General features: G+C 37.6%; 2 protein-coding genes across 3 annotated transcripts; one reads left to right on the top strand and one right to left on the bottom strand.

Annotated features, from left to right (window-relative positions):
* Nucleotides 1–3,544: 3,544 nt before the first annotated feature.
* On the top strand, nucleotides 3,545–9,089 carry LOC121527179 (diamine acetyltransferase 1-like). The gene is made up of 6 exons (XM_041813982.1): nucleotides 3,545–3,777; nucleotides 4,785–4,836; nucleotides 4,924–5,004; nucleotides 6,658–6,759; nucleotides 6,850–6,890; nucleotides 8,619–9,089. The coding sequence occupies exons 1-6, from the start codon at nucleotides 3,715–3,717 to the stop codon at nucleotides 8,793–8,795; spliced, it is 516 nt and encodes a 171-aa protein (XP_041669916.1). The 5' UTR covers nucleotides 3,545–3,714; the 3' UTR covers nucleotides 8,796–9,089.
* Nucleotides 9,090–16,831: 7,742 nt separating this feature from the next.
* apoob (apolipoprotein O, b) lies at nucleotides 16,832–26,805 on the bottom strand. Of its 2 annotated transcripts, none has more exons than XM_041813738.1 (9): nucleotides 26,756–26,805; nucleotides 26,275–26,385; nucleotides 24,099–24,221; nucleotides 23,563–23,595; nucleotides 23,344–23,398; nucleotides 22,100–22,195; nucleotides 19,385–19,476; nucleotides 18,482–18,571; nucleotides 16,832–18,171 (listed from the first exon to the last, which is right to left on the bottom strand). In XM_041813738.1, exons 1-9 carry the CDS (start codon nucleotides 26,771–26,773, stop codon nucleotides 18,136–18,138), a joined length of 654 nt encoding a protein of 217 aa, XP_041669672.1. In that variant the 5' UTR covers nucleotides 26,774–26,805; the 3' UTR covers nucleotides 16,832–18,135. The 2 variants fall into 2 exon arrangements, with proteins under 2 accessions (XP_041669672.1, XP_041669671.1); XM_041813737.1 differs by having other exon boundaries at nucleotides 16,832–18,167.
* Nucleotides 26,806–27,129: the final 324 nt, after the last annotated feature.

Here is a 27,129-nt window from a genome sequence, read left to right as displayed (position 1 = left end):
CCCGCTGCGGAATGACGTCAGACGCACGTTCCATAGCTCTTCTTCACTGAGGCCTTTGGGCAGGTCACTTCGGTCGTCCTGCTGCTTTTTGAGTGACAGACGAAATAAAAGGGAATAAGATAAAGATACATAAAGACACGCAGAAGAGTCAAAGGGATTCTACTGCTCTCTTTTATTTTTAAGTAATTAATTTACCTTTAACGATTCGTTCACATCTGTTTTATTTACCCATATACTCCATTTACGCATGAATTCTTCATATTTTTTTTCAAATGTTATCTTCCAAGAATTCACAGGTAACAGCCCCATTTCCAAAAAGTTGGGTGCTGTGTAAAATGTAAATAAACAGAATGCAATAATCATCATATCTCCTAAACACATATTTTATTCACAATAGAACATAAACAACTTAACAGATGTTGATACAGAGACATTTTACCATTTCATTTTTAAAGTATTAGCTCTTTTTGAATTTGATGACAGCAACACACCTCAAAAAAGTGGGCACAGCAAAACAATTTGCTGGAAAAGTACATGGTATCAATGAGGAACAGCTGAAGAAGCATTTTGAAGCTAATAAGGTTAAATGGCAATAGGTCAATAATATGACCTGGTATAAAATGAGCATTTTGGAGAGGCAGACTCTTTTAGAAGTGAGGATGGGCAGAGGTTCACCAGTCTGCAACCACTGAATCTAGAAATTATAGGACAATTTCTGAGAAAACTTTCAACATAATCTTGTAAAGTCTCAGGCCAAAGCTTATTTAAAATGGACTGAGATAAAATGGAAACCTGTTCTGTGGTCAGATGAATCAAAGAAGAAGCCATGATAACAGGACCCAGAAATGCTGCTGTCTCCTCTGGGCTAGCACTTACTTAAAATGGACTGAGGCATTTTGGGGAAACCACAGACACCATGTCTTGTGGTCTAAGAAGAGAGGGACCATCCAGCATGTTATCTTGACACAGTTCTAAAGCCTGCATCTGTGATGGTATGGGGTTGCATTAGTGCCTATGGAGTGGGCAGTTTACACATCTGGAAAGGCACTATTAATGCTGGAATGTAGATAGAGGTCTTAGAGCAACATATGCTCTATTACAGACGACTCTTTCAGATAGGGCCTTGACTACAGTATTTCAGCAAGACATTGCTAAACCACATACCACATTCATCACAGCAGCATGGCTTCAGGGTAGAAGAGTCCTGGTGCTGAACTGGCCTGCCTGCAGTCCAGACCTTTCACCAATAGAAAACATTTGGAGCATCATAAAAAGAAAAACCCTGCAAAGAAGACCCCAAACTGTTGAACAGCTAAAATCTTACATCTGACAAGACTGAGTCAAAAACCTTCTCAAATAGTTCCAGTAACTGGTCTCCTCACTTCCCAGACATTTACAGACTGTTGTTACAAGAGGAGGGGATGCTACACAGTGGTAAACGTGGCCCTGTCCCTACTTTTTTGAGATGTGTTTATTTTGTATTTTATTTCATATTTATTTAACCAGGAGTATTCCCACTAAGACACAAATATCTATTTTACAAGGGAGTCTTGGACAAGACATCAGCAAGATAAGTTTCACACATGCCATTAAACAGGACACAAAAAACAAAGGTGGCATCAATCAACAAATCAGCAGCTTTCAGCTGAAAAACACATGCACCCACTGGTCAGATGCTCCCTAATTCTACCTTTAAAATCTCCTAAATTAATACAATGCTTAAGTTTAAGATGACCCTGTAATTCTGGCCAAGACAATGGAGCAAAAACATTAAAAGCTCTTTGACCAAAGACAGAACGAGTTCAGGGAATCTCATTCATGATAAATCATGAGATTAAGCTACTTACAGCTTTTGGGGTCAGTAGAGAACAAAGATGAGAAGGTAATTCATGTAAAATAGCCTTATAAAGAAAGGTATACCAATGTTCCATCCTTCTGTTGTATAAGGAAGACCGATCGAGTTTCTCATACATAACACAATGATGGGTCCGAAAACCCAGACCAGTGACAAATCACGAGGCAGCATAGTACACTGAGTCCAACATTTTCATAGAGGATGAGGTTGCATGCATGTAAAGAACATCACCATAATCAATTACAGACAAAAACGCTGCCTGAATGAGTTTCTTCCTTACAACAAAAGAAAAACAGCTTTGGTTTCAATAGAAGAACCCCAGTTTCACCCTCACTTTCTTTGCAAGACAATCAATATGTTGATTAAAAGACAGATTTGCTTCTAGCAAAAAGCCAAGGTATTTATATGTTTGAGTACATTCAATTTCCTCATTATTTAAGGTAAAAATCTGAGCACTGTCTTGAATTTGTGACATAGACCTTAACAAGTGCATCATTTTGGTCTTGTTGGCATTAATTACAAGTCTTAAATCACAGATGTTTCTCTGTGCTGCTGCCATCAAATTCAAAATGAGCTAATATTTTTCATGAAATGGTTAAATGTCTCAGTTTCAACATCTGATTTGTTGTTTATGTTCTATTGTGAATAAAATATGAGGTTATGAGATTTGAAAATTGCATTCTGTTTTTCTGTATATTTTATACAGTGCCCCATTTTTTGCAATTGGGGATGTAGACCAGTACATATCATGTAAACTGATATCATATACTGCAGAATTTACAGTCACTTATTCAGTGCATGTCCCAACATGGCTTCTCTGACTACATCAGAATCAAAACAAGTTTGGAAGAGGCAGTTAAAAATAAAACCTCAGGATATAAAGAAAAAAAAATCATATACACATTTCAAGATTCTAATTTATACATTTTACATTTTATTTTATTTATTATTATTATTATTTTTTTTGTCTGTCCATTATACTCGATAACCTCGACTTCTGATTCATCATCTGCATCTAAATTATGTCTGTCACGTCTGCTAACCTTATAGAGGTGCAACTACCTTGTTGGGACATCCCCTTAAATCTTGGATTAAAATTATCACTTTGGCTGTGGTTTGTTACAGCATTGCTTTGCCTTACCTAACCTTGGTGTCTGAGGGATGGAAATTTCCACTTGTGTCACTGGTGAAGGTTGTGTTAAACTATCAGGGTAATATCTTGGTGTATTACAGCTAAAAAAAATGAGTGAGTAACATGTCTGGTCCTTGCAGCATATAACATAGGCAATGACTTTGCACAATAATTGTTGTGAAGGTTTACGGGAATACTTTTGCACTTTATATTTGAGTATATTTCACTTATTAGTGCTTTAATAATCAAGTCGAGTAAGTATGTATAACTTCACATTGCTTTAACTTTAAATGCAACTATTTTATTATGTATGATTTCCACTTCAACGTTGAGTAGAAAATAGTTTTAAGTTTCTACCTTCACCATCAAAACAAGATCCAGCGACTTACTGAGTGGAAACAGGCCCTTACGTAAGCATACCTTCTCCCCTAATTGGATAAAACACAGCCCGAGGGTGTCGCTGATTCGTCAGAAATCTGAGACTGGCCAATCGCGTTCCAGCACGAGCCGGGTATAAATATAATGATGTAAACAAAGAGAGCTCAGTTAAACGGCAGTGACCCAGCCGAGGGTGATCCCAACTGCATGTTCCCGACTCGACAAACGCGTCCGGATCCGAGGCTCACTGTGGGGGAAAAGCCACTCTGAAGCGAATGAAGAAACAATTAATCTTTCACTTCACGTACAGAGGACTTCTAACGAGAGGAAAAAAGAGCAAAAGAAGAAAATGGAGTATAAATTACGAAAAGCTGAACCCAAAGACGTGCCTGATATATTACGACTGGTGAAGGTAGGCTTTTATACGATGTGAATCGAACATAATGGTCGTCTGGTTTGAGTTAAGATGCTTAGCTAACGGCCGGCTAAATTGTCGGTGAGACTTGAACTCTTCGTGAACTTGAGCTCTCACATAAACCTTTTTCTACTTACATCTACATTTAAAGTGAAACTCCGCCTAAAATGATGTCTTACACCGTGAAATGTTGAAAAATGGCCTTGGTAAAACGTCCGGAGGATGTCCGATTATCAGCGGCCTATTGTTTATGGCAGACTGTTCATTTCCTGTTTCCATATATGGTCAGTCATGAGGTTCAGCTTATGTTCTTATGAAGGTTGACCCTGATAATATGTATTACTGACCCACAACTGTGGTGCCAACACGTATTTGCTACAAATACTTCTATAAAACTTTTAAAAAAGTTAAATATAAACATAAAAATAATCCAGCTTTCTACAAGGTATTTATATGCCATGTTATACTGAAACTAGGGTCTTAACTTGAAATATTTTCATCAAGAAACATACAAAGCAGGGAAATACTAACTTTTAAACAGCAAAGTGAAAAGGTAAACCCTTGAAAACTATAGAACATAATACATAAGAAAATATAGACAAAATAATGAAATATGATCAAATATAACTGGTTATAGTAGTTATCTTGGATGTAGTGATGGTTTTATGTATTCTTTAAGTACTTTTGTTATGTGTTCAACTTTCCTGTTTCTTGCTTTTACCTAGCTTCAAACCCCTCCCCCCCAGGATGCTGACATTGGTATTAATATCCTAAATTTGAGTCTATAGGATCATATACAAACATAAAACATGGTTGAGTTGGTTTTAGTGTGATTCTAACATCTAGAAATCATTAGCAAAAGTGTATATTAAAGATGAATTAATTTAAGCCAATCCATTGTATTTAAAATATGCTGTATCTTACTTTTAAAATGGCTGATTTGTATATTTAAAAGAGTTATTTTGGCTTCAAACATTACATGTTTTTCTTTTGTCTTGTTCCAGGAACTTGCTAAATACGAAGAGATGGAGCATCAGGTGACACTGACTGAAAAAGGTAAGGGATTAGATTACCTTTGAATCTCCATGAACACAAAGCAAAGGCATTCTTTTCATTGAGCTAACTTTTTATACCTCTTTGTAGACCTCCTTGAGGATGGTTTTGGTGAAACCCCGTTTTACCACTGTATCATCTCTGAAATCCAAGGAGAGGACAGCAGTGACGGTAAGAACAGTCTCACCTACTCAGAGTTAACATGCTTGTTACTGAGCCTTACTGAGACCTTGTGACACAGACTGAGCCAGTGAAGTTGAACATATTCAGGTATGTTGCTTGATGATTGATGTTGTTCATGTCCGAATCATGGCTTTGGTATTTTAGCAGACTCTGTGGTTTTCTCTTTTTTTTTTGCTTTCAAAGATGAAACTAAATACCACATTTAGTTTTGTCATTGATCTCATTTCCCAGCTCAGCACATCTATTTGAGCTCATGGTTGGTGAAGGTGTTTACCAAAAGGATCATATAGCCTTTGTTTTTCCTGTTAATGAGTCAGACAGTTGCCTCACTTTAGGTGTTAAGCTCCTTTGTGAGCAGCTCTGACTCATATCTAATGAATACATCCTGCTTCATATAGTAACAGGATATTTAGCTGTAACATCCAGTTGCTTTTGAAAAACAAAGGCTTGATTTATTTCAAGAATGCCAACAAGAAGTCTTAACTGCAGTTTCTATTAGAATAAGATCAACAAATAAATATACAGTCCTGTGTTTAGGCATGTAGGATGCTAAAGATTCAGAGCACAACCTGGGGCTGGAGGGAGGGTGGTCAAGTTTGACATATGTTGACATACATATGTGACTCAGCAGCCAAGGTGAAGCTTGACGACATCTCTTTAGTCCAAGCTTTTTCACCCCTGGTAATATGCCTGGAGACTGCCAGTGGTTTATGGGCCATTGGGACATCCCCAGCATGACCAGGGGCTTAAAGCAACCCTACTGCCCTTACAGATGGTCCATTGAGTCATGCTCACTCACCACATCAATCCCTTACTCCATCCTTAAGGTGTCGACTTTAATATTTTTTCAACAGATTATTTTCCCATGAAAAGGCAACCAAAACACAGAGTTGTGTCGATCCTCCTTGCCTAATGATGCCCTCAGGCAGGGTTACTTTTCACATCTACGTTTTCATTCAGTTTCAATTTTTGTCCCAGACATGCCTAAAAGTTCCGCATAGTACTGTACACAGATAAAGTGTAAACATATGAAGTAAAACCAAGCAGCAAACTCCACACAATTGCAACTCCAAGAGGCTGCCTGCAGAAGTACCAGAAGTCACACGTCCATATTAAATGTTAATTTTTACAGCATAAATAAACAGAAGAACAGCCTGGTGCAATTAACTATTTTGATCTGAGTAGTTCATGTCTTTATGGGGGCATACTGTACAGGAGGGGATGTTTTTACAACTCATACATTTTTGTCTTAAGAAGGATTAAAGTTTTGTATAATTCGGGGTGTAGCTGATATGAATGCAAGTCAGTGTGTTGTGCCTGTCAGGAGGATCCTCTTTTTGTCTGTTACTAGGTTGATTTAAAGTTAGTTCGAGATGGAGTTTTCAATATGAGTGACATCATTTAGACTTTGTCTGATACTTTCTGCATTCTCTGAGTAAAACCTCTGATAAAATATGAGATGGTTCAGCCAACTGCTTGAAAAAAATGATACATATGGAAACCGAGCTGGAAAAGAAACATGACTTTAGATCGTACAAGGTCCTTGAAAAATCAGACAATTTAACATACCTAACTGTTGGTTTTATTTGGCTAGTGAGCTATAGACTTTAATTATCTTTTTGTTATCTTGTGTCTCTGCAGGCCTTAAGGTGGTAGGATTCGCCATGTACTACTTCACGTATGACCCCTGGGTTGGCAAGCAGCTTTACCTGGAGGAATTCTACGTGATGGAGCAGTACAGAGGTAAATAAAAACTCCAACCCACTTTTAGCAGCTTTAGATGGCCTCTTCTTGACTAAAACGGTTTTTGTTGTACTCCTGCTTTTTTTCTAGGGCTCGGCATCGGTTCGGGGCTCCTGCGGCACCTCAGCAATGTGAGTATTTTTACTGATATAAAAGTTTACAGTAGAGTCCAGTCAGTTATAAATGCGTGAACAGAAGGAACCATAACATAGGATAATTTTGGGCCATGCTGCCTGGACCATTCACAAATCAGGAAGTGGTATAAAATATGGGGAGTCTGTCCTCCTTCCCCTTTTGATCACTACAGCCGTCAGAGATAGTGTTGGAGAGGAAAAAGGCATAGATAAGACAGATGCAGCTTTGTGAGCAGACAGTGATCACTTATTCATTGTAAAACTAACAAGCAACTGAAAGTAGATACAAACATTTACTAGTGCATCTCAAAAAATCAGAATATCATGAAAACATTCAATTTTTTTGTCACTTGTTTCTGAAAGGAAAAACAATATATAGACTGATTACACACAGAGTGAAGTATTTCAAGCCTTTATTTCTTGAAATGTTAATGATTATGGCTTACAGATTAGAAAACCCAAAATTCAGCATCTCAAAAAATTAGAATATTACATAAGATCAATTAAAAAAGGATATTTTGACAATACCCCATAGAGTCTCTATGGGGCTCAGAGTTTGCTGGCCAATCAAGCACAGTACCACCATGGTCATTGAACCAGCTTTTGGTACCTTTAGCGATGTGGGCAGGTGCCAAGTCCTGCTGGAAAATGAAACCAGCATCTCCAGCAAACTCACCTGACCTTAACCCCATAGAAAATCTATGGGATATTGTCAAGAGGAAGATGAGAGACATCAGACCCAACAATGCAGATGACCTGAAGGCCGCTATCAAAGCAACCTGGGCTTCCATTACACCTGAGCAGTGCCACAAGCTGATTGCCTCCATGCCACGCCGCATTGATGCAGTAATTCATGCAAAAGCAGGCCCAACTGAGTATTGAAGGCATAAAAATGAACATACTTTTCAGACATTTCTGTTGAAAATATCCTTTTCTTATTGATCTTATGTAATATTTTAATTTTTTGAGACACTAAATTTTGGGTTTTCTTATCTGTAAGCCATAATCATCAACATTTCAAGAAATAAAGGCTTGAAATATTTCACTGTATGTGTAATGAGTCTATATAATATATGTGATTCACTTTCAGAAAGGAGTGACAAAAAATATTGAATGTTTTCATGATATTCTAATTTTTTGAGATGCACTAGTAGATGGAGTGGCAGCGTTTCCCAGACATGGACAGCGCTCAAGCTGGCAGCCTTGGTAAACCATTCTCTTTAACCCTTATAAAACCGTATTATCATACAAGAGACTTGTCAGCTGGTACATTCCCCACCCATGAATGCAGTGACTGAAATGCTGCATTTTAACAACTGAATTGTCTTTTGCCTTTTTATAAATTACTTTTCTGCTGGCTGCAGATAAAACTCTGCCCTCTTAGTTGATGACAGTGATCATCAACCGGCCAAGGGCCACATCACGCCTACCACAGCTTCCCACCTGGCCCCCCAGAAAATTATTAGCAGGGCTCCTACTGTTAGGGTGCTAAAATAAACTAAGTTGAAAATTTAAAAAATACAAAGAACACAAAAAGGTGCAGTGGAAGAGCTGTACAGCTGTGTGAATGGGTTTGCTGCAATTGTCTCTGCTACTCTGAAGTGGATATAATCGACTCAATTTCCCCCTTACTCTACTTCCCTGCTGCTAAGAAGGGAGAGAAAATCACTGTCACCACTTTTTAAATCTGTCTCTCCCAGATTTTAATTCTTGCTTCTCTTCCAGCTGGCGATGAAGACGCGCTGCACCGGCATGATGTTTGTGGTCGCTGAGAACAATGAGCCGTCCGTTCAGTTCTACAAGCGACGTGGCGCTGAGGATCTGTCCCAGGAGGAGGGCTGGAGGCTCTTCAGGTTTGACAAGGACAGCCTCGTCAAGATGGCCGCTCCGGCCGAGGAATGACTAGGGCCTGGCGAAACAGGAGGAGGAGGCGTGAGAGCCAGAGCAGAGAGTTGAACCTTTGTGTTTGACTCTTCTCAGTTTAGTTCAGCTTTAGAAAAAAGGGCAATTCTTTATTAATCAAAAAGACAATAATTGTAGTTAAAAACCTCACATTGCTTTCATCTAATGCTAATTGGTTGCTTAAAAACACTTATTTTTCTGCTGATTTCATTTTTATTAATCTTTGTTTTTCTGTGTTAAAGATGTGCAAAAGAGATTATGTCACTTATGTTTGCAATAAAACAATTAATCACATCTTTGTGGTCTGATTTACTGAAGGTTAACTGTGTAAAATAATGTTTTTTATCTTAGCTTTATGTCAGGTTCCGAACACTGTTTGATTTGTGATTCTTCTCAAAGTATGAGTTGCACAGCAGAGCTAAACTGAAGTGAACAGGGGGTATTCCATCAAAGTAGCTAAGGAAGGCTGAGCTTTTCTGAATTGGCCTGACTTGAACTACTTTAATTTAAGCCTCAACTGGTTCCACTAATGCAGCTCAGCTGTTTCTAGGCACAGCTAACTCCAGTCTGGCTTAAACAATCAGCATGTGTGCTCATGTATGGGATGTTTATGAAGTACAAATCAATCGATAGATGAAAAGAGGAAACTAAATGTGGAAAAACTTGAGCAAAGTACTTTTCTGTGGCCAAACAATGTATATTTATAGAGTTTTAGGAGGAAAATGAACAAGTTTATCAAAAAAATTAACACTCTCACTATTAACAAATCAAAGAGGATGTTATTATTTAAAAATGCTGGTGGATAAAAAATTTAAAAACTCTTGTGAAAATGTGCAACTTTTAAAGATGTTTGACTTACAATCTTCAATTAAAACATGTCCAGTGTGTGCAGCAGGACTCTTTACTTTTATTGATGCATTTTAGGACTTTAGTGATGCTTTAAATCTTTAAAATCATGCAGAAGTTTGAAGACATGGTTCATCATGTTTGCTCTTAAGTTTTAAGGGTGAAAATTTAAAGGAAGTTGTTTTTATCTTCTGTATGAAGCAGCTCCAGACAGTAAACACAACAAACTCGACTTATATTGAACCAGTCTTGTCCAAAGTCTTGACCTCAGTGCAACTTTATGTAATGTGTAACTGAAGCATGTTTTAAAGCACTTATCGCAGCACAAGATGACCCCAGTAGAAAAAAAAACAGCATCATAAAGTTGATCAGTTGAGAATATTAATATCTTCTTATGTTTCACTTTGAATTAGCCCAATGTCTCTGCAGAGATCAGATGTTAACTGCAAGGACTGTTTGTGCTCTGAGATAAAAGGCGTTATTTAGAATTGTTCCAGACGTTTACAGCTCTGACCTGTGGTCTCAATAAAAGATTTGTTTAGATGTTGAATTATGAAGTCTTTGTCTGGTTAAACATTCACAGCAGGCTGCTGTTATGAAAAACATTTCTCCAGGTCAGAGAGGAAAAAACTCGCCATGAGGAGGGTGACAAAGGTCAAATCTGTGCTGTGTGCAGAAATAATAACATGTTAAGGTGCACAGATTATTAGTTATTTCTCTGAAATGGATGTTTTCTTTCTCATAACTGCAAATAGTATGAGACTTAAACAATGAAGGGAGTTGTAAAATGTAAAATCTTGCGAGTGATGTTCCAGCATTTCAAAAATAAAGTCTTAATATTGAAAGATAAACATCTTAATGTAGCAAAAATAAAGTCTTAATCTCAACTTTATCTGTGAACATTACATGCAATTCATTAACTCTTATGTTGTCTCAAAGTTACCCCAATCTTAATAACAGTATCTGCTGCAGTGGCTTAACCAAAGTGAGCTGAAAGAGACAATGAAGCATGTAAATAACTGCATAACTGAATAAATACAGCATTGTCACAAATGAAACATTCAGGGGAACAGTGGAGTCCTTACTTTGTATCTCTGTGAAAGCAGGCCCACTCCTTAGGCACTAATGCAACCCCATACAGAGACGCAGGCTTTAGAACAGTGCCAGGATAACACACTCTCCTCTTACCCTGCAGGACACAGCATCCGTGGTTTCCAAAAAGAATTTAAAATTTTGATTCATCTGACCATAGAACAGTTTTCCATGTTACCCCAAAGAAGAATGGATGGCACAGCCAACTGTGTCAACAGACAATGATTTCTGGAAGTGTTCCTGAGCCCATGCAGGGATTTCCATTACAGAATCATGCCCGTTTTCAATACAGTGGTCCCTGAGGGCCCAAAGATCCCCAAAGATCCCAGACATCCAATATTGACATTCAGCCTTGTCCCTAGCTCACAGAGATTTCTCCAGATTCTCTGAATCTTTTGATGATATTATGGACTGTAGATGGTGGGAAATTCAAAGTCTTCACAATTTTATGTTGAGGATCATTTTTCTAAAATTGCTCCACAATAATTAGACAGTTTTTTCACCGATTGGTGAACCTCTGTCCATCTTTGCTTCTGAGAGACTCTGCCTCTCTAAAATGCTCCTTTTACACTCAGTCATGTTCCTGATCCATTGTCAGTTAATCTATACAGTTACAAAATGTTTCTCTGGCTGTTTTTCACTAGTACCCCTAAAGATGGGTTTATGAGATTTGAAAATCATGGCATCCTATTTTTATTTACATTTTTCACAGTGCCCTAACTTTTTGGAATCTATCTATCTATTGGCTACTATAACAATTTTACAGTAGATTGTTATAGATCAATTCAATTCATTGAAAATAAATAAACCTACCTTAATAAATGAAATAATGTAACATGTCAAAAGAAGATTTTTTAAAATGTTTATTATGGTTTATATTAGTTTATATTCTTATTTTCATATTTTCATTATTTCATTCGTCTTCTTGACTTGAAAGTCATATAGAAGTTGCTTATTTACCTGCTGTGTTTTAGTTTACTTGTCACTGTACCTTTCTGCATTGATATTTTAGTAAACCCAAAGATGGACTCAAGTATCCTGGGAAATCAGCATTGATTAAAAATTGTTGAAATGCTCCTTTAGTTCTTTTGTGTCTCTCTGTTGTCAGCTGTTTGTTGTTTAAGTTAAGGTGACAGGAAAGGGTTCAGACTGACGGTGTGTTCAGAGTTCACTGACCTCCTGTTGTGGTATAGAAAACCTCTGTGGTGAACTTAAACATGAGAAGTCATGAGAAGAGTTCTGTCTCATGCTTAAAATTCCTCTTTTACTTCCTCTTTCTTTTCCTCCATCTGGTTCTGATTTCTCCTGACTGCTGACGTAACGTTTGAGCAAACAAACAGAAGTGATGTAACTCTGACCTACTGTACTGTTTGAGTTTTGATATCAAATCCCAGGATGGCCATAAAACAGTGGAAGAAAGGGTCAGAAATGTTAGAATCAAAGGTCTATGTTACAAACAAAACAAGAGCAAATAGTTCAGCATAATAATGAACAGATGTAAATAAAAGTAGAATTACTGCCTGGAGGTGACATGTCTCAGTGAGGTATCCTATTGTTGCTCTCTGTGGTAGTGAAATTCATAGACATCATGTATGCATGCATGCTGACCATGAGGCCTTATGACAGTTAAAAATTTGAAGAAAAATCGTTAAGAGTTCAAAAGATATGAAAAGTTTACAAGAACGACACGGAAAACATAGAGGTCTAAAACTAATTACACTTACTCAGATTACTGTAATTGAGTAGTTTTTCCAGGGTACTTGTGCTTTTTTGAGTACCTTTATTTAAATCAGTTTTTACCAGAGTAACTGAACCTTTACTTGAGTACTATTCTCTTGTACTTTTTACACATCCATTGACTACAGTCAACCTTTTAGTCATATTCCTAATGGACTAATGCTGTTTTTGTTGTTAGACACATTTGCACCACGAATGAAGTTATCCACTGAGTTAGAGTGCCTGCCAGTGACTTACAATGCTCCTGATGTGTGCATTGTGCATTGCCTTGCAATGTGGTTTCCCTGCTTTGCAGAGGTGGCAAGTAATTTAGTACAAATACTTAGTTATTGGACTTACAGTCATGGACAAAAGTATTAGCACCCCTGGAATTTTTCAAGAAAATACACCATTTCTCTCAGAAATTGTTGCAATTACAAATGTTATTAGTATATACGTGTTTGTCCATTTTTTAAAATCAGAAATATAATTTGGGTGACCAAAAACCATAAAACCATGTTGCAGGCATAAAAATGAGTTTCTCAGGATAAAAACCAGAAAATACGCATGATCTATAAAACGGACTCAATTAACAATATATATTCAAATTTCCTGCATGTCACTTTCCACTCTCTGTCCCTTTCTTCCAATGCCAGCCACCGTCCCGTGTTCTTAGGTATACGGCAAAAGCAAAAAAAAAAAAAAAACAAAAAACACATCTGCCGGTGTAATCATGCACTTTTTAGCTGCTATCTGCCAATACCAAGCCAGTAATATCATGCATCCCTAATGACACTGGTTTCTGTGAGAAAGGTCTCTGGTTCGTTGGTCAGGGACCAATCAGCTCCAACAAAGGGTCAATTCTGTCCTCTGGCAGTTAGATTAAAATGAATGTGGCTGTCTTTAGAGCCAAAGTTGCTCTTACCCACTAAAATTAATATAACCAAGTAGAGTACGGTCCACACCTGCTCTTTCTGTATTTTTAAGATACCACTGACTAAAAACAGCACAATCAAAAATAACGATTATTTAGTTTAATAAATGATGCAGGAAGGCATCTAATCATATAGATGTTGGGTTTAATAACAGAACATTAAGGTCAAACTCAATAGTGCATTTTTAGACTCATACAGTAAACACATTCAGCTCATTAATAAGAAAATAAACATGAAGCACACATAAAAAATGGACCTTCAGTGTAGCATAGTGTAATTATTAACATCACACTGCTGTGTGAACACAACATCCAGGGAAATAAATACAGGTTTACCAAACACCACCTTGACTGAGATAATATCCTTCAGAAAGAGATACAGACAGAGGTGCAGCAGCTATCTTTAACCCTGGTTAGGCCATGCACCATTAGGGAGTTATGTCTGTTTTAGGCATTCAGATATTCAGTGGGAATCTTTGATGCTTTGTTGGACATGCCACAGTGAAAACAGTTTGATATCTGATTTGGACTGGACTGGACTGGACGTGCAGATGTAACATGTACTCTAAAACTGTGGTTCTAAACTGGTGGGTCGGGACCCAAAAGTAGGTAGCGAAGCTTTTTTTTAGTGGGTCCTGAATATGTGCAAGAAAAAAATATATATGGCATGTATGTACAGAAGCCCTATATGGACATACAGTGAAGTCATACCTTTGTTTTTATTGTTTTTTTTACATTTTCCTATTTTACGAGTAGCCCTGTCTGCTCTGAGGTTGTCAAAATTAGATTTGCATTTATTTTTTAAAATCATGATTAGACACATAATGAGGACTGTGCCAGGGCCATCCTAAAAGATAGAAAATAGAGGATCTGTTAATTTTGGAGGAAAAAAAGAGAACACTTTTGAGACAAAAAAATGAATTTTTGAGGTTATACAGTAGTATATTTACAAGAAAAAAAATAATTTCCATGTTTTAGAAGTCGTAAATTTTGACATTATTAACCCCAAAATCTATTTTTTAAAGTTATAAATCAAAATTCATAACAAACCAAACTGAAAATACTGGATAACACCAGTTTACAGAACTGTCTTTTCTAAGTCCAGATGATGACAGCGATGTGATTATTCTGGGCTAAAACTGCTAGTTTTCTCTTATCATTCAGTCCCAGTGAGAAGTATTATTTTATTTGGCTCTCAACTGCAGGAAGTCCTCCACAGCAGTGGTTTTTAACTGGTGGGTGGGGACCCAAAAGTGGGTTGTGAGGCAGTTTTCAGTGGGGTGCAAACTGGTTCCTGGAAGAAGAAATATTATGGCAAAAAATCTTGAAGTCCTAGACTGACATGTGTCCATATACTTCAAGAAAGTTGTTTTTCCTCTAATCATTTCTCAATTTCTCCAGACCTTCAGAAAAATTCAACTTAATTTACATTATAAAAGCAAAACAGACTGAAAGGGAATGTTTACATGAATGTCCTTCTAAAGTTTTGGCCTGTCTCTATGAGTCTGATTTTCTTCCAGCTACCAGCTATTTATGGCTTTATGATCACAAAAAGTCCAAGCTTTGGTTCGAATAAATAAATGGCTTTTAAAATAGAAAATGTCAATGGTTTTTCTTGTAATTTTCTGATTTTGTAGACTTAAAGATTTTGAGTTTTGTCTCAAAAGTTAACAGATCCTCTTTTTTAGAGTGGCCCTTTATATGCTGTCGTAATACTGGAAAATGTATGCATAGATATTTTGGCGATAAACAATTAAATAGGTAAGGGTTAGGGTTAGGTTCCCCCCATTCATTCTAATCACCAGCAGCTTCACCTGCACTATATTCAGGGATACCAAGCCACAGAAATGATAAATGCATAAAGTGCAGTTATTTGGTATCTGAATGCCCAAAACCCATCGCAAATCCTTGATAATGCCTTATCAGAACAACCCATTTGTGCTGTTCTGTGAAAACGGCACTTCATTTTGTGGAGAAAAGGCTTCAAGGAAGGTTAAATCTATAACTACTGCTGACAAAAATATTCTAAAAATCTAAAATATAAATTAAACACCAAGATCCCTTAAATTAGTGCAGGTTGTCCTTGGTCACATCACAATTAAGGCTGCAAATAAAAACTGTAGAAGTCTTGAATAATTCACTGTTGGTCTAAAAAATGTCAGAAAATAATAGAAAATGTGAATCCCAGTGTGTCAAAAATCAAGCAACACAGTTCTGAGCATTTAAACCATCTGAAATGAAGAGTTATACCATAAGAGCATTTTTAACCTACAAATCATGTTCTTGTTTCAGCTCTAACTCACTTATTGATGTTTTTAACGCTCCATGGTTCTCTGTGTCAGTCCTATGAAGCATGTTATGCAACCTTAAAAACAAATCAACAGTAATTGGCAGTTGGCAGGTACGATGCGAATCGGGATGTTTTGCAGCTAACAAAGTCAAAACTTGACTCTGTGCCAAAAAAAATCATGAGCAAAACAGAATGAGGAGAGCTGAGGTCGATGAAGGTGAAAGCAGGAGTGATTAGAGAGGAGGAGCAGAGCTGAGGACCGTTTAAAGGAGCAGTCTTACTGGAAAGTAGACAACAGGTGCAGATGAATGACTAAAGAGGAGAAAGGAGGATTTCAGAAACATTCATCACACTTATATTGTCAAGTTTCAGGGATATGTGGCTTCTAGAACTTTAAGTCCTGTTGCACCAGCTTTGTGTAAGATCTGGTGAAATTCGGCAAATCTAACCCTGTGTTGAGGCTAGTTAAATGCGTGTAAGTTGTGTCAGTGTTTGGTTGCAGCACAGAGATGTAAAGGTTAATCTTTAATAGTAGAGCGTAGCGTCAAAATTAACTCAAACATACTGTCACAGAGGCGATCAATCAATCTTTTTTTTCCTGCATATAAAAAAAAACAGGAGGTGGCCACCAGCAGCTCTCAAAGCTTTGACGTCACCAAAACTGTTATTTTGTGACAAGCATTGCAGCAGGTGGGTGTCATTTCTAACTGTAACTACAGTATTTCTTTGATGTGGCAGTGCTGTACCAGCTACAGAGCTTCAGGAGTTCTGCAGAAACTGCCAAAGAAGAGGAAAAGAACCACAAGTTTCCTAACTTCCCTAGATTTTCCTCCCCATAGCAGATGCATTTCATGGTGGTGTTTCATGAACATTCAAACAGATAAAAATACTAAATACCTCGCTTGTAAAAAAAGGGTTTGCTTGAGCCAGTTGAGGAAACAGTATACATGCACACAGGCCAGCCCACAGAACTGGTACTTGGTCATCTTTTGCAACTTTTATCCCATTTTTGCCCTTTTTTCACCTGTTTCTGCCACTATTCAAACCAATTTTTGGCCATATTTACAAAAGTTTTGCCCATTTCTTTTTTTTGTTGCAATTTTTGCCCTTTTTTTTTTACCAATTTCTGCCACTTTTTGCCCAAATTAGCGTATGTTTTTTCCTGTTTTTTGGCCATTTTTTGCCCATTTCTGCAGCATCTATTTGCAACTTTTTGCCTACTTAGGCTGCTTTTTCGCCATTTTTTGCCCATTTCTGCCACTATTCAATCACTTTATATTCGTGTTTGCATGAGTTTCTGTCTGTTTTTTGGCCATTTTTTGCCCATTTATGAAGCATCTATTTGCAAATTTTAGCTGCTTTTTGCCACTTTTTGTCACTTTTTTATAGTTTTTGCTACATTTAATCAATTTATGCTGCTTTTCGCCCATTCTTGTCAATTTTTTTGCCACTTTTCGGCCATTTGTTACATTATCTTTTTACTATTTAAACTCATTCTTCCCACTTTTTGGCCCTTTATGTCTCTTTTCACAATTATTCATTTGTGCACATCATGGAATAGCTATGAAGTCTGACATTACTTTCCTAATAGTTCAGTACGTCAATCCACACTGTTAACATCACTAATAAAAAAGTAACTCTGTTTAAATAAAAGGGGTTTACATTTTGAAAAAGGTTATATTGTACTACAATGTAAATAAATGAAATTCATGTTTTGTTTTTTTGATCAGGGTAGATATAAATTCAGGTTTAAAATAAAATATGGTTATCACAGATTAACTTTACAATGGGTCATGATTATGCTGACCTACATGTGCCCCCAGTTTGGCTGGGGCCCAGAAAGCCCTTCCCTATATCCCCCTGTAATCTTATCCACTTTTCCAGGGTGGGGTCATGGTGGCAGCAGGCTATTTTGGAACAATAAAATGCTGACTTAAACACCCTTAATCTACAGCCAGTCTGAAAAACAACAGTGACATGGAGCAGTGAAATTATCAACTAAAACATGAGGTCATTTAACCATAATTGATTGCTTGAAGGATGAAATCATCTCTGCTCATGGTAAACTAAAGTGGTGGTACAAATGAAATCTTCCTCCATTTTCTGAGGGATATAATGAAACCCTCAGTTCCTCTGCATCTTCTAAGTTATCCTTCCTCACCATAACAAACATGTTTTACAGAGGACGCTACGCCTACTAGGAGTGAAGTGTAAGATTTAAGTTATTGTCTCTGCAAATGTTGAAACTCTCCCAGCTGGTGCAACACCTTGAATCTTAGTAGAGTGTAAACTCTGTCCAAATTTAAAACCTGACTACGTTTGAACTTACCCAGAGCTGGTGCAACATAATCCTGTTGTATGACTTTTTGTTTATGTATATTGTAAATATTCCTCTTTATCTACAGGTGTGAGTGTGTTACTGGACGGTGAACGTCTGGAATGATGTGTGTCTTCTCGCTGTCTCAGCTGCTCGTGTCGTTGCTCTCTGTTCGCTCTTTCTTCAAAAAAAAAAAAAAAAGAGGAGACACAGAAGCGTTAACAGCCATGATAACAACACTACAAACAATAATGCACACAGAGATTACAGCAAGCTGTGCATGTCCTCAAACGTTAATGCAACGTGGACACAAGATGCAGTTTAAACATGACTTGTAGAGGTGGGGTGTGGATGTACAGTCAACAAAGCGGCAGAAACGATAATGATGAATAGAGTCCACAACTCTCCATGCATGTACATGAGATTAAAATGACTGTACAATTGTCTACAAATACAGGACCAAAATAATATTCTACAGGTAGATGTTTCACCTTCTTCTTGCCAAACGGTGGATCTTTCCAGAGAGTTTCCAGGCTGGCCCGGCCCTGCTGAGCCCAGGTATGTGCCAAGTCCCGACTCACCTGGTGCAAACAGAAGAAACATCAGCAAAGCAAATGCACCAATACCACGTCTGTCGGCGGCTTATAGAAAGGTTTTGCATTGCAAATAAGAATCTCAATGACTGATTCATCTATAGAGTTTGTTTGTTTTCATATCTGGGCACTGATGCAATGCAATGATGCAGGAAATATTCAGGAAAATCTACCCAAAAATTTCCATGGGAGCTGTCAAGAAAAGCCTGCATACAGTCAGGTTGAAAAATGTGTCTCTTTGCATGCACACATGAAGCTCATCCAGAAAATTAAGTGATATTTCTAGGAGTTTTGTGCATGTATGATGACAGTTATTGGTATCCTTTGTTTCTCTGTTTGCTCTCTGGGTGGAAACACAGAGTATAAAACAATCCAGACATCAGAAGAAATTGAACCACAACTCACAGCCAGGACTTCCTGCAGGAAAAGCTCGACCCTTTCCTGATAGGAAACTTATCAACACCAATATGACGTTCATTCAAACATGGGACCGTGTGGAAAGTTTTAATCTGCGTGATGTCTGTCAGAGCAGCAGACACAGTTTATACAGTCTGGGTGTGATTTTCCACTTCCTGTTGAAAAAACTCTCAAAGAATAAACTTTCAGGCTCACCTGTTCCTGTTATTATTATCTGCGACGTTCAAAGCCTCACAGTAAAAAATAAAACAACGTTTAAATACTTATATGATCATTTTTTTCATAGGATCATTGGTGAGGTCAGTGAAGGTTTTTAAACCACACACATTTTCAGATTACAGTCTGTTTCTGTTGAATTAGACAGTAAATGACATAAAAACTCACCTTAAAGAAGGACGCTGCCTGCTGAGGGTAAAACATGGAGGCACTCAGAGCCATGAGTCCAACTGGAAACACAAACCGCTTCACTTTAGAGCCTGAAAGAGAGAAGAAGGTGTTTAAATCAACAGAGGTTAGATGTGACAGGCTGCTGTAAGAAAAAACATTTATTTAATATGCCGAGATGGAAAAAGTACCATAATATTGTAATTAAGTAAAAGTACAGTTACTCTGGTTAAAATTTACTTGCGTAGAAGTGAAAGCACTGGTCTGTAAATCTACTCAAGTAAAAGTAAAAAGTAAGTCATTTAAAATTTGCTCAAAGTACTGAGTAGCTACTTTTGATACCCAAGGGGCTTTCACAGTGAAATATGACCCGTCATTAACGTGCAATAACAACAAAAGAATATGGACCTCCAACCAGGTTATTTATTATAAGGCTTGACCTAAAGTACAATGGAAGAGCTGTTTTGGGAAGAAATATGTAATAATTCTCCTGCTATGTGCATGTACTGACCATCATGTTGTGAAAGCCAATAGACTGGTCATTTTCATGGTGTTGGTAGTAACTTGGACCTCCTTGTTGTGGCTTTAAGTGTTTCTATTTTTACTCAGGACTTGATGCTTTTTAAAATGTAATTATCAAACCTCACTCAAACCATACTAAGTTAAAGTAAACGAAGTGATTTTAAAAACCACTCAAAAAAGTACAAGTACACAAAAAAGCAACTCAATTACAGGAATTAAAGTTAATGTAAGTAGTCACTTTCCACCCTGTTAGTATGTCATCTAAAAAAGAAAGACGGACAGAGACTCTATGTGCATGGTAAGGCCCAGAGTCATGGTGACCATGGAGCTTAGGAGAGACATCCTACATTTTAGCAAAGATTTAACCTTGCAAAGCAGATGGATAAGCCAGTTTCTGTTTTCTTCACTGGCGAATTCATCTGGCAAAGCTTCTGTCTGAACCGTTTGGGCCCGGTTTGAAAGTGACAGGACCAATCAGCGTCGAGAGGCAGTACTTTGGGGCGGGGTGGAGACGTGATGTAAGCAAGCAGCAACAAGAGGCCGGTGCCGTTATGGCGGAAGAGATTAGTGTGGATGCTGCTGAAGTGCCAGTTTTATCAGAACTTGACGTCATTTCTTCGTTAAAAGAAGAACAAGGACCAGCAGCGAGTTGTGTCTACAGACACCATAGTTCGCGTTATGCAGTTCTCTATGGAGCTTACTCCTCCATAGGGGTGAAGCTCGATAGCAGCTTGCACATGTTTTGTTGCTCTGATTGGCCTGTAAATATGTGACAGACAGAACGTTCATCCAACCACAGGTTTACAAGATGGATGTGTGAAACTAATCCATCTGGAATGTCAGGTTACTACTTCACTACATTTAAAAAAAATATCAAGTACTGAGTAAAAACAAAACAAAAAAAAAACAGTAATAGCCAAAACGAGGTGGTTCTAGCTTCTGCCAACAAAAAAAGGCCAAAAGCTTGACTATCAGAGCACATGAGGGTCAGTAGCAAGAGAATGAATCCACATTTCATCTTAAGACAGCTGTTGCTTTTGACTTTAGGTCCCACCTTATAAAAATCCACCTGGTTATAGAGTCATATTCTCTTGTAGTTATTTCACACTAAGAAAACATTTTACTGTATAACTTCCTCAGGTATCAAAAGTAGCTACACAGTACTCAGTACTTTCAGTAAATTTTAAATGACTTACTTCTTACTTTTACTTGAGTAGATTTATAGATTGCTACTTTTACTTCTACTTCAGTAAATTTTATTCCAAGTACCTTTACTTTTACTTGAGTGAAATAGTCCAGTCCTTTTTCCACTCCTAATAAAAATACACTTTCAGCTAATGCTGCCTGTTTAAAAATGAAAACCCCTGTACATAAAGTGGGTTGAGCCTTTATTTCTAGTATAGAAATATTGTGGATGAGTCAGTTGGACAAAGACAGTGATGTCAGTGTGTATGGGTTCTTTTCAGCTGTGGGAGACAAGTGGTGATATCTGCATAGAGCAAAAAGGCCGTGTTTTAAGCTGTTTATGACCATGACAAGCATTCAAAGTGCAACAATAAATACATTCTTAATTCTTAACTTACTTTTGTGTCCCAAAAAAAGGACTGGCAAGACTAAATTGTCATTTAAGACCTCCGTAGCGGCTTTAGCCCTGGTTTTAATAATCAGTGCATCTCTACTTAAAAGCGTCATGTATGGAAATGATTGAAAAAATAAGCGAGTTATCAGTAGTTCCTGTTTGTAGTGCACTAACGGATGAAAAATTACTATACCATAACTATTACACTACATACAATTAAAATGTAGGGATCTGCAGGCAAGCTCTGCACATAAATGGAGGTTGTTTTTCATGATTAATAAGCAAAACTTGTAAGAAAAATATCAATCGTCTTTGAGAGGTTAAATGTTGTTTAATGGCTACTGCAAGTGAAGAAATATATAGTTAAAACAAAAGACAAATCACATTAAAAGACTCTTCAAAGTTGTGTATTCCGACTTGGATTACTGTCGTTATGAAGTAGCTCTTTCCCTCATACTTCTTTGTTTTTCTGGTGATGTGAGAGACCGATGTATCGTCTCTCGTTTACTCCTTATCAGCCGCTCGTCTGAGGTCTTTTCCCTGAAACGACTCTGTGAAGGAATGCAGGTCAGTGTGTTTGTGTTTGAGTTCGAGTTCAAACATGCTGAGGTTACCTTTGGCCAAATAAAGCCCCAGGAAGCCGGAGAAGCCCACGACAGCGACACTGGGGTAAAGATCAGGAGGAGGATCGCTGAGGAACTGGTACACATCTGGATCAAGTTGACAAAAGAGGGAGTAAATGAAATGTACATGTAAAAGGTAATGTTATGCACATTCTAGTTTCAAGTTTTTATTTAATGGTTTAGAAATAGACTCATTTTAGGTATTTAGCAAAATCACAAATTAGCTTCCAGCCCTCCATATGTAGACTAAAGTTTAGGGTAACGAGTCTTCAGCAACCATTTCATGTTGTTTGTTCCATTAGAAGTACTGAGGAGGTCTTTTTCCAGTCACTAAAATGCTTACCACCCATTAAGAGCAGCTTTCTTTAGTTTTTTTTGTTTTTGTTTTTGTAACTTAGAAAGGGTGGCTAGATCTTAATAAACAGCTTATATTTCCTTTAAAGACAGTCTGAAGTCATTTGTGGGGAAGGTTGTTAAAAATCTCTCTGTACCAAAGCGTAACACTGTGTGGGTAATCTTTGATCCAATTGTGCAAGATGCACATAGTTAATAGGATGATGGAGAGATGGAGAAAGGTACAGTTCTCTCAAGCCTTGGTTTCTGTTGGGTCAGGACCCAAAAGTGGGTCGCAAAGATGTTTTCAGTGGGTCGCACGTTTGTCTAAGGGTCTTTTAAGTGCATTTGGTCCATTATTTAAGCTTTTGACAGCAAAGGATATGATTTGATTTGTATATCTTTACCCTGAATTATTAAATAATTTTTATTGTGAATTTACTCAAACTCATAGTATGTTTTTCTCCTTGATTTTTAAGGAAACTTAAGGTACTTCCCCCCCCCAAAATTAAGGAGTTTTCTTAATTTTAGATAGGGGGGGTATTCTTTGGTCATATCCCTTGAACTTTTGCTACTCTTATCTGGAATTTTTCCTTCTATTCTTAAGAAAATTTTACAAGGAATGAGAGACTTCAGACTTTTCCAAGAAACTTTCAGCAATTTCCTCTAGTGGCATTTCAGGACTTTTCAAAGGAGGATTTTGGGAATTTTCAGATATAGTTTTGTGGATTTCATCTGGGTTTTTTCCCTGATACTTTCAGGAATCTTTTAAAATAATTTCAAGGATTCTTTATTCTTTCTTCGGCGACCCCAAACGGGATAAGCGGTATAGAAAATGGATGGATGGATGGATACTGAGAAGTATTATCAGGTCATGTTCTTTCTGGTCTGCGTTTTCTTACCTGTGATGGTTGTTATGGAGGTGGTAACTGTGGGCTCCACGGTCCTGTACACTTGCTGAGGTTCAAAGAAAACCGTCAAACAGAGAGGGAGACACGAACAAAATCAGATAGCCTTAATCTTCAAATAAAAGAGATGATTTTAGTTGCCTTGCTAACCAGTAATTAATAACAGCTGTGAACTGTCTGTTTTTTTACTTGTTTTTTTAAAACTTAACTTACTTCAACTTTCTCCACAGCAGCCTGACCTGTTTGCTGAAGAAAAAGATTGAGTTAATTTGTTGTACGCTACCAAAAGTTGTATTCAATCACAAAATAAAACTGTATGACTGGTCTTTGATGGTTAGACTCTCAAATACGAGTAGATGAAAAATGCTGTAAGTCCCATTTATATTTGATTTTATGTTTCCATCAAACATTTTTTAAATGCTTCCTCTAGGGAAGCAACCATCTCCTGGAACAAAAATAAGATGAACCAGTAAATCCTGCAGGATCACTAAAGCAAAACTACAGCAATAATGAACCCTGCTATGATTTTACATCACTGTCCCATGGCAGCCGTCACATCTTTGTATCAGAAACAGAGTAAAACCAAACTTAAAGTGTGAATTTGATTCATTTCTACATGTAAACACATTCTTTATATCCTGGAAAAAAGACAATAAAACGACATAAGAAACCTTAAAATCTTAAATCCCTGAAATCCAAATGATGGAGAACAAATATGTGTAAGGCTAAACAAGGAGATATGAAGGTACCTGACACTGGCTGGTGTACGGCTCTGCCCATTTCCTCAGCGATGAGACGCTCTGCTCCAGCTGTCCCGCCTCAGGCTCCATATACTGAGCTTCTGATTCAGGGGTCGTGTATAATGATGGCAGCTGCAGTAACATATAAAAATGTTTAAAAATCTAGGCGACACATGTATATCTAAATTATTTTTGCCTTTATGTATGTCTCTTGAATGTCTTAACTTTTAATTATTATTTTTGTTACTATTATTTTTATTTTACTGCTTGCAATGCCTTCATAATGCATTTTGTGACTTCTTTCTCCATATATCTATTTTCTACACAGACAACAAGGCAAACTCACATCTACGGGCAATTTAGAGTCACCAATTAGGCCAAAAAGCATACTTTTGGTCTGTTGAAGCTAGAGTACCTGGAGAGAACCCACACATGCACAAGGAGATCATGCAAACTCCACATAGAGAGGCCCTGACTGGTATTTGAGCCAGGAATCTTCCAGCTGTGAGGAAATCTTGTATTACCCCTTGCTGCCATGCAGCCCCTGACTTATTTCCATGAAGCCACAGCCACAACCGGGCTCTGAATATCAAAAAGACAAGGGAAGTCATTGTGGACTTTCGCAGAAAAAAACCACCCTCCTCTCCACATCAGTGATGAGGTGGTGGAGCTCAGTGTCAGATTTCTTGGCCTGGCAGTGATGAAGGACCTGTGCTAGGATATATAAACACCAGTTCAACGATTGGGAAAGCACAACAGCATCTCTTTCTACCCAAGGAAACTGAAAAAGAAAAGCTGCCACTGAAGCTCCTAGTTTATTTCTAACATTGTGCCATAGAGAGCGTGGTTTACTAGCTGCACAGAGGTAGAGTAGTGAGCACTCCAAAGGGTGACAGAATCGGCCGAGAAAACCATCGGTGCACTTCTGTCTGAAATTATGACAGTCTATACCTCCCGCACCCAATGCCAAGCCCTGAGCCTTATCTCCCACCTAGCTCAAAATCTGTTTAAACCCCTGCCATTGGGCAAAATATTCAGGTCAATTTGGGCTCAATCCTCCAGAAGGTGAGACAGTTTTTCCCCATGCAAAACTCACAACATCACAACACTCCCCAGGCCACCGTCTCCACCTGTCCTCTATAGCATATGTTCCCAAAGTGGGGGTCAGGACCCCCTGGGGGGTCGCAGGACACTGAGTGGGGGTCACAAGATGCCTTCCAAGAAACAAAGAGTATTTTAAAATGGTTTTAAATTGTGTACTTTGCACATTTCTTTAAAAATATATGCATAAAATGGTTGAATTAAAAATAAAAACATGGTAATTTATTTAGAATTTTGTAGAAGTCAAAGCAATGTTTAAAAAGTCCTGCACATGGCGAATCTTGAATTTGCATAGCTGTGTTCGACTATTCCACAACCAATCTTTGAGACAGTGGGGGTCCCCGGTCTTCTTCAACATATTTTGGAGGTCGTAGGCCAAACAGTTTGGGAATTCTTGCTCTATAGGCCAGGACAAGTTATAGACATAACTGGTCATGCTATTTTGCCTACATTTAACTGTCTTTAATTGTTTTTATATTTCATTTAGTGCATCTTTTGTTGTTTTTATGTTGTAGTGAACTGTCGAATGAGTTCTTAAGCAATGACAATAAACTATCTATATATACTAATATCTTGCTGATAATATCACACATTCCATCTTGTAATAGATATACACTACTAGTTAAAAGATAAGATACACATTGCTTTACAATTATAGTTATCAAGTTCAAAGTTAAGGTTTTTGTACTTTAATTCAATAATTTTAAAAGAAACTCACTCCATTTATACCCTGTGTTTTTCCTGACAGTTAAACTAAACTGACGGCTAAAGCCAGCTAAAGGGTCAAAATCTTATAATGTCTTGTTTCAAATTCGCCTTTCAAAGAGCTTATTCTAGTACAGTAGAGGAAAATGCAATCATGGATCAGCTATATTTTCTATAAACACCCAAATATGTCTGCATTTAGAGACAAGACTTTACAGACATTTACATTTCACAGTCAGGCAATTGTGTCTATGTTTCATTTCTGCATTCTTACATGTGTATTTTACACATTTTCTACAGTAAAGAACCGCAAAATCCCGTCATTAATGTAGCCAAAATTAAGATAATGTTAAGGTTTACGAAAGTTATCTTAACCCACCTCATCGAGGCTCAGTACAGGTGTAGAGTTCTTCTTCTTCCCCTCTCCGGCAGCCAGCACAGAGCCACACAGCAGGCCTGACACACCTGAGGCTGCGGCACACAGCGACACCTGGCGGCAAAAAAAACACAATGAATGTGACGGTTACGTTATCTATAAAAGCTACTAATGACACTGGCATACTGGCTTACTCTATCAGAAAGAAATCTAGAGACACGATAAACCTATATAGAATATTAAAACACGTATTAAGACACTTTTCTTAAATAAATAATTTAAAGCAGCAAACGCCTGACCTGCTAACCGCAACTGCTAGCAACATGCTAAGGTTAGCTGTGACTAATTCATCATCCTTTGATTAATTGGTGTCAAATTATTAAAACTAACACAGTGAGTGTTAGCTTCACGGACTACGGCTACTGCTTATGGTTTTTAATTTAGAGTAAGGTGATAAAACATGACATACAAAGAGGATACTTACCACTTTCACATATGACATTTCATCCACAAGACGTTCGCTTTCTACGGTAAGCCGGAGGAGTGACTCACAAGAGAGCGCATGCGCCACTCACTCGGCAGCCGATCAAAACACAGGAGGACTACAGCTGACTGGAGGTCAATAAAACGACTTATAAGTATAGTAAGAAATATAAAACTTATATACACAGTCAATTGGGTAAACTTTGAATTGAAAATCATATTTTAAATATATTTATACGTGAAGATTAAAAGTGTAAAATTATTGTATAACAAACAAATTCATGCGATTGAGAACTTCAAAACAAATTGATTTTTTTGGGACTATATTCTCTGTTCTAGTTTTACCTGAATTTATGACCTGCAACGTTTGTTTTA

This window comes from Cheilinus undulatus, linkage group 19, assembly GCF_018320785.1.
Source record: "Cheilinus undulatus linkage group 19, ASM1832078v1, whole genome shotgun sequence".
Lineage (NCBI taxonomy): Eukaryota > Metazoa > Chordata > Actinopteri > Labriformes > Labridae > Cheilinus > Cheilinus undulatus.
This window is presented reverse-complemented; position numbering and strand designations above follow the sequence as displayed.